We start from the raw sequence: 9,150 nt of genomic DNA, 5'->3' as shown, positions 1-9,150 counted from the left end.
TAAAATGTGCTATTGTTTAGTATCATTTAGTTGCAAAATAACTTGAGGAAACTCATGATCTTGAGTAATCATTGTGGCTTTGGCGCGCACACACACACACACACACTTTTGCACAGCTCTGCAGAGAAGTGTAAACCCTTCTAGGCTCTACAGGAAGTAGATATGGCGGAACTTGGAGATGCTGTTTGCGTCACAAGCAAGTTTAGCACAAGATACAGTAGATGAAACCGTCTCTAGGATCAGAGACACGGTTGAAAAAATGGAGGAAGACATTCGAAAGAAGGGGATGCTGTATTTACAACAGCAGCGGTTCGGGAAGGTAAGGCGAACATGCTTTCTTTACTGGGGGCTTTGAGTTGAAGGATTGATATGAGACTATATGAAAGAACAACTGGTTTCTTTTGGAGAACAATATAAGTGTTTCTCTTTCTGTTCTCATAAATGCTGTAAACAAAAGCCTTAAATCAATTGGCATGAGTAGAGAAGCCACTAGGTTACATAAAGTACCACAAAACAATGAAAACCATGTTGGGTCTTTTTTTTTTATGTCAAAATTGCAAAACTTTCTGTTGCAGGATGCCACCGGACAGTTGGCCCTTATAATTTCCTGTGTAAAAATTGCAAGTTCTATGCGCGGTTGTTTGCAAAATTGCAGAATAGCTGTTCATAATTCAAACGGACAGAAACAAAAAACATAAATAACTGTTAATAAGTTAAATTTGTCAAATGTAAAGTTTCAAAGGCCATTTCAAGGATCACTAATGTACTCTTGATGTTCAAGCTTTTATATCAGCACTTAAAGTTGTTTTCAGTTGTTTTTCATTTTTAACCTCAGGGGAATGTATTGAATTGTTCTTATGTTCAGTATATTAAGACAATCGTACACCACTGATATATATATATATATATATATATATATATATATATATATATATATATATATATATATATATATATATATATATATATATACTAGATATTTTTCAAGACACTTATTTACAGCGGAAAGTTACATTTAAATGCTTAACTAGGTTAATTAGATTAACTAGGCAGGGTTAATTAATTAGGGTTATTAGGCAAGTTATAGTATAAAGGTGATTTGTTCTTTTGACTATCAAAAAAATATATAGCTTAAAGGGACTAATAATTTTGACCTTAAAATGGCTTTTAAAAAATTAAAAACTGGTTTTATTTTAGCCAAAATAAAACAAATAAGAATTGCTCTAAAAGAAAAAATATTATCTGACTCTGTTAAACATAATTTAAGAAATATTCAAAAAAAAAAAAAAAGAAAAGAAAAATTTTAGGGGGGGTAATAATTCTGACTTCAACTGTATTTAACTAAATAACAGCATAATATATTGTTACAATCAATAGTTACATTCAGTATATTAAAGTTAAGCGGTTTCCCATCTGGACTGGGAGCTGGGCTGTAGCTGGAAGGTATTCTGTGTGTAAAACATGCCAGAGTAGTTGGCGGTTCATTCCTGTCATTTACTCTGACGATCCCTGATAAATCAGGGATTAACTGAAGAAAAAAAGTTAAGCCCCCTCTAGCTGGTGTTAAAATTATGACAGTTTTGTGTTGCATGTATCATCATGTAATAATTTAATATAATTTTACAACCATTCATAGCTTTTTAATCAAGTGGCTAATTCATATTAACGTGTACAGCCTAATTTTTTACAGTTGTATTTAAGGGGTGTGGTTTGGAAATATGCCTCTTTTTAAAAAAATCCTACATTTTCATGTGAATATATTCATATGAATTTGAATGAATTAGCTACTTTTCATTTGTACTTTATTTTTATTGAGAACCTTTTTACATTTACAACAGAACACTTTACATTCACAAAAACAAAAATATAAAATTTTACCGTATTGCACATGAAATAATAAACAAATACTAAAATTATAATGAGTAAATAAACAACACAACATTGGGGGCTTACTTCAGTATATTCAACAGTCTTAAATAATCCATTAACCAATCCATTTCTTCAAATGTTTTAAAAATAAGTACTTTTTAAGTCTCAAAATAAATGTCAATTCTTCCATATTGCCTGTTTGCTTCACAATTTCTATCCAATCACTAATAGAGGGAGTGTCATGCTTACACCAGTATCTGGTAATACTCTTCTTGCTTATAATAATATTAATTCCTTACATTTATATAGCACTTTTCTGTACACAAATCGCTTTGCGCATTTTTGGGGGGGATTCTCCTCATCGACCACCAGTGTCCAGCATCCACCTAGATGATGTAATGGCAGCCTTATTGCACCAGACCGCACACAACACACAAGCTGATTGGGGGAGAGGAGACAGAGTGATGAAGCCACTTATGATATGGATATATAGGGGGTCATGATGGACAGAGGCCAGTAGGAAAATTTGGCCAGGTTGCCGGGGTTAAACCCCTACTCTTTTTCGAAGAACATCCTGGGATTTTTTTAACAACCACAGAGAGTCAGGACCAGGAAATTACACATGATATAAAACTGGTGTTACCAATCAAAATGGAGATTAATTTCATTGCAATTTGAGGACCCTTATCCATTATTATTTTAATTCCAAAGGACACAATTCATATTTACACATTTGGAAGAGACATTGAAGCACAATTTACAATCTATTCTTATAGCATACTATTTAATAGGGTATGATTTCCTTGGGATCCAGCCCGTAAGTTTTACGCTACAATGACACAATGCGAAATATGCCTACTTTTTAGTAAACACTCCTAATACCATAATTCATTCAATCATTAATTTTTCTTTGGCTTAGTTCCTTTATTCATCAGGGGTCACCACAGCGGAATGAACCGCCAACTTATCCAGCATATGTTTTACACAGCAGACGCCCTTCCAACTGCAACCCAGTAATGGGAAACATCCATATACACTTATTCACACATACACTATGGCCAATTTAGTTTACTCAATTCACTTATAGTGCATGTCTTTGGACTGTAGGGAAACCGTTTTTTTAAAATTTTTATTATCATTATTTTATATTTAATAATAGGCGGTTCATTTCACTGTGGTGACCCCTGATTAATAAAGGGACAAAGCCGAAAAGAAAATGAGTGAATGGATATATAATAATATATAATAATCATTATTAATTCAATTATTATTATTAATACACACCAACACAGGGAGAGCATGCAAACTCCACACAGAAATGGCCCAGCCAGGACTTAAACCTGCAACCTTCTTGCTGTGAGGTGACAGTGTTAACCACTGAGCCACCATATTGCGCATTACCTTAATTGGTCAAAAAATAACTAAATTAAAAAACATTGAAAATATCTTTACCTGTATAAATATAAGAAACAAGTGATCTGCTACAGCCACTTTCTGGCTTTTTTTTTTTTTAAATTATGCATTTTTTTAAATAAATAGTGCTTTGTTTCTCATTAAAATGCAGCCACTATTGCACACTAGAAGTGTTAAAGCTTGCATGGAAAGGAAGTTCCAATAATCTTTTCATTCTCATTGTGATATCTGAGTGAAACAGGGCTTGATTTCCTTGTGTAATTGCTTGGATTGTTGAAAGTTTAATGGAAATAGTCTTATTTGAATTTCAGTTTGGAAGTTTGTCTGCATTAGACACAACAAAGCAACTGTTGCAAAATCCATTTGTCTTGAATGTCAGCAATGCTTAAAGATCTTCAGAAATTAAACAGCATCTTTGTCTGGAATTTACCTTGTCATGCTGTGCTGCATCTACTGTGGACAAATCCACTGATTAGGGTGGGTTGTATGGTGTGTTTTAGTTGCGTTATGATCTTAACGTCATTGTGTTGTGAGATTAATGTTTGATTTTTGAAATGTCAATGTGTTGTGCACTACGTCACTGTAGGGTTGTATAGTTTTTAGCCACGTCATGATGATCACATCTGATTTAGACACAGGTACGAGATGCTGATGATCTAGTGTAATTTCACAGGGTTTGACATTTTAAACACTATTATTTTAAATACCAATATTCATTTAAATGTACAAATATGTGCCACAGAACAGATCACAGAAAAATCTTCACAAAGTATTTTTTATTAAACAGTGATAACATCAGCGTTTACTAGGAGTAGTTACATTCTAAAATCAAGAAATGTTGATACATGAGAATATTAAAATGGACAGTTCATCCACAACTGAAATCTTTCTCACCATTTATTCACAGTCAAGAGGTTAAAAACTTTTGTGAATTTCAAAATAAATAAATAAATAATAATACATATATACATATATAAATATATATATATATATATATATATATATATATATATATATATATATATATATATATATATATATATATATATATATATATATATAGAACGTATTTGTTAGTATAAGGGAACAAACTGTAATACTGGGTTATAAGGGGGTAACAACTAGATATGCATCACGCAAAAACCGCATACGTATGTTGAATTTAAGGTGCACTTTTCTATAAAGTGCAAAGTAATAAACCATAATGTTTAGGGAATAATTAAATATTGAATTTATGAAGCACTTTTTTGTAATTATTGCATACAAACAAAGAATGATTGCAAAGGGGTTGACAACCTTATGCAACCTGCAAACACCTGCATCAGTACTGTACATTAATTATAGACTAGATTCAACTTTATAGTCATTACACTTGTACAAGGACAAGGCAACGAAATGCAGTGTACCCTTAGTACCCTTATTTAGTGCCTGAGTTTTATAATATCGGGTGTTTAGGGAAATTACACCTTGTGAAATTGTTACCTTATTGTATGCTATACATATTTTTACACACACACACACACACACACACACACACACACACACACACACATATATATATATATATATATATATATATATATATATATATATATATGTATGCATATATATGTATGTATATATATATATACAGTTGAAGTCAGAATTATTAGCCCCCCTGAATTATTAGCACCCCTGTTTATTTTTTTCCCTAATTTCTGTTTAATGGAGGGAAGATTGTTTTGGCACATTTCTGAGCATAATACTTTTAATAAATCATTTCTAATAACTGATTTATTTTATCTTTGTCATGATGACAGTAAATAATATTTTACTTGATCTTTTTCAAGACACTTTTATACAGCTTAAAGTGACATTTAAAGGCTTAACTGGGTTAATAAAGTGAACTAGGCAGGTTAGGGTAATTAGGCAAGTTATTGTATAATGATTGTTTGTTCTGTAGACTATCGAAAAAAAAAAAAAAAAAAAAAAAACTTAGCTTAAAGGGGTAATAATTTTGTCCTAAAAATGTTTTAGTGCAGTAAAGATGCTAGCCTGTTTTAAGATGCATTAAACTCTGATGGTAGGCTTGTAAAAAAGTTTTAAAGTTGTAAACCAAATCTTTCCACTCTTTATGGCCCAATCCCAATTTTATTTTTTGTACCCCTACCCCTTCCCCCTGGCCCTTGAAACAGAGTGTGAAGGGGACGGGTTTAAAATTTACCACTGAGAAATGGGACACCCCTACAACACCTGCACACGTCATCATATGTCATCACAATCTCTTGCTTCATACTTTATTGACCATCACGACTGCTGTTATTCCAATTGCGTTATTTTTTGGTATTTTTCTTCAGGAAATCACTGAAGACATATATCATGTTGTCATAATAATATAATGTGGCAATAAGATCATAACTGTACTGTGCATTTATGACAAAAAATTCTCATTTGTGGATCTCCTTACTTCCAAGTGCAGCTATGCTGCCGTTGTGGCTGTTGTATTCTGGGAAATTTCCTTTTTGGTTTTGAATGTGGTCCTGAAAAATCTCAGTTAGAAAGGGGTATCTTCCTCTTAGCCTTATGCCTTCAAGCTAAAGAGAATTGGGACACCTCTACCCCTACATGTAAACGCGCAAAATGAGGAGTAAGGGTAAGGAGTAGGGCTAAGGGGTAGAATTGGGATTGGGCCTATATTCAGTGCCACAGAAAGCAGACAATATGACAGAGACAACACATACAATTAAATTCTGTTGACAAAACAACCTAGTGGTCCACTAGGTTGTCACAGCAATTATCTTGTGTCCATATATTGCAAGATAAAAACTTTGACATTAATTTTTTTGGAGAATAAAGATCTTACATGTTTTCTGGGAGCCTGAAATAAAAAAAGTGAATAAACGAATGAGTTCATCCATCCATCCATCCATCCATCCATCCATCCATCCATCCATCCATCCATCCATCCATCCATCCATCAATCAATTTGTTTTATTGTCATAGTACATTATAGAAAAAATATCTGATGAATCTTAGATCACAAAAACCTTGAATAAATAACAATAAACAGTTTCCAAAAATAATTAAAGTGCAGCTGAACCTTAATTTGCTGAGACTTTCAACATGTTGATGTACATTAAACAGAAACAGAATTTTGAGTAGGGGCCAGGGCTTTTTATTTTGTGCATCATTCCCTCATAGCAAACTCATGGTAAGAGGAGTGTGCTTAAGAATGTTGTGGCTGAAGTTATCAAACTGGTTTCCCAGTGTTGGGTTGCAGCTGGAAGGGCATCCGCTGCATAAAACATATGCTGGATAAGTTGGCGGTTCATTCCACTGTGGCGACCTCTGATTAATAAAGCTACTAAGCCGAAAAGAAAATGAATGAATGTTGTCAAACTGAAATCAACAGAAAAGGACAGTCACTCCAAATGTAGAAGATTTTGTTTTAACATTACCGAAACAAACCTTTTTCTTTCAGTGGATTAACTTACACAATTAGTTGTTTCCCTAAAGAATATCAATGTGCACTGGCAAAATGAATATTGCAAATTTTGATTTCACCCGGACTTTAACAAGAGTGTGTGAGTGCAAAAGATCTTGGAAAAAAGCTGTTTCTAAGTCTATGTCTGTGTACTTTATTGGTCCTGTATCTTCACCTTGAGGGCAGGGGGTCAAAAAGTCTATGGCTTAGGTGGGTGGGATCTTCAGCAATTCATTTCTTCTGAAGGCGTTATGCATACACCAAGACATAGTCTGGAATTGGCTCCCTGATAATCCACCCAGGTCAAGTCCTTCCTGTTCAGTGCAGTGCAGCTGGCACACCACAAAGTCACACAATAGCATGAGACACTTTCTATGGCAGTCTTATTAAAATTCACCAGAAGCCAAGGAGAGAATCTAGCCTGCTTCAGCTTCCTGAGGCAGGAAAGTCTTTGTTGAGCTTTCTTTACCAGGTTGGTGGTGTTTAGCGCCCAAGCGAGGTCTGCTGTGATGTGGATGCTAATGAATGAATGAATAAAAAAATGGTAACACTTCACAATAACAGTACATGAATAATAATCTGACAAAATGTACAAAGCATTACTTAATTTGGAGTTAGTGATGAGTTAAGGCTTGCACTAATCATGAACTATGGTTAACTACAATGTGAGTACATAATTGCTACCTTAATTACTTGCTAGTTCACATCCATAACTATTACTTTTAAACACAGGACTTCATGAGCAGATAAGAATGAATTGATAATAATGTGCCCCTTCAAGTAAAGTCATGACATTTTAACACATTATCAAGCCGTAAGCTAAAACTAAAATGTTAATTAATACATTTATTAAACAACACGATGCAGTTAATAATAGTTCTTGTTTAGCACATAACTCAACTTATCACTATTGCACTACCTATAAATCAGTACAAAAAAAAAAATGAGATTTGAAATTTATTTATTTAACAGGGACAATAGTCATTAATCAACAGTAGAACTGTAAATAAGCCAGTGTTAACAACAAGGGCTAATTTTCAACAGTTGCCCCCTGTCAGATTTGAAAAGACAACTTAAAAAAAAAAAACAAAAAACAAACATATAATAAGAATTTCTTAAAATGTTAGACAAAAGAATTACACGTGATACCAGACTTGATTTCCTTTTAGCCATTTCTTTAACTTGTATTTAAATGTTGAATAATTTGTTAACACCCCTTAAATCAATTGGAAGTGTGTTCCAGAAATGATTGCCTCTAATTGAGAAGACTAACCATGCAAAAGATATGCTTAAACTGCACAGCACAGTCTCCCCTGGTAATAGATCATGTTGCTTGATCATTATTATTCTTGTGTGTCACAAATAATGGAGGAGCATATCCATTTAAGATTTAAAAAATCACACAAGCATCAGCCAAATATTTATTCTTATCAAAGCTCAATAAATAGTGTTTTTGTATTATATTGCAATGATGATACCTAATAGACTTCTGATCAAATACTTTGTGTTCCTGTTTATAATGTGATTTAACTGATTTTAAAACTAATGTGTGACCAACTAGTAAGACAATATGTAATATGCGAAAAAATCATGGAGTGCTTAAAAAGTTTTGCTGCTTCATTAGTCAGTAATAAGGATCGTAGATGCCTGAAGTTGGCCAGATTAAATGTAACAACTTTAGTGACCTTCTTGTCATGCCTTTGGAATGTCAGTTGTGAATCTAAAATTAGAACTAAATATTTAAAATCAGACACAACCCTGAGCTTTTCTCCTTTAACAAATACATCAGGATGATGGGTAACTGTCAATGATGGTGAGAAAAATATACCAAGCGTTTTACTTATATTCAAATTAAGATACAAGTCACACAACCAATCAGAGACATGAACCAATGGCTCGGTTAAATAACTTGCTGCCAGTAATTTGCTTTGGTTTGTTGGAGGTCATTTATATGCAGACTAAACAGGATACGGCTCAAAATGGATCCTTGAGGAACTCCACAATTACTGATTCTATATACTGAATGACTAATATCAAGACGCACACATTAGCCCCTTTCACACATACAGACCTTTCCGGAAAATTACCGGCAATTTTCCGGAAAGGTTGAATGTGTGAACAGGTCCTTTTTGAAAATACCGGTAAATTCGTTCTGGCTATTTTCCGGAAAGACAAGTTGTAACATTACCGGCAATTTGCCGGAATGCTGCGCTGTGTGAATGTAGAAGGAAGATTCCCGTAATAAGCGCGTGCACGTCTAGAACGTGCTGACGTGAGACGTCTGCTTTAGCCAATCACAACAGTCAGATGCATTTACGTCCGCGCGGTTAATGAGAATAAAAGCCTTTGAATATTTTTCCAGACACATTTAGCTGCTAGAAGTTAGTCAGATCACGTTTATATGT

The 9,150-nt window shown here is 33.7% G+C and overlaps 1 protein-coding gene across 1 annotated transcript in view; it reads left to right on the top strand.

Annotated features, from left to right (window-relative positions):
- Positions 1-241: 241 nt before the first annotated feature.
- The window catches only part of dok2 (docking protein 2), a 46,086-nt gene continuing 37,177 nt past the window's right edge, over positions 242-9,150 (top strand). The window contains exon 1 of the mRNA XM_001341478.9: positions 242-319. Within this exon, the coding sequence (XP_001341514.8) occupies positions 260-319 (60 nt within the window). The 5' untranslated portion in view covers positions 242-259. The remainder of the gene's footprint in view (positions 320-9,150) is intronic.

This window comes from Danio rerio, chromosome 8, assembly GCF_049306965.1.
Source record: "Danio rerio strain Tuebingen ecotype United States chromosome 8, GRCz12tu, whole genome shotgun sequence".
In the NCBI taxonomy this organism is placed as follows: Eukaryota; Metazoa; Chordata; class Actinopteri; order Cypriniformes; family Danionidae; genus Danio; species Danio rerio.
This window is presented reverse-complemented; position numbering and strand designations above follow the sequence as displayed.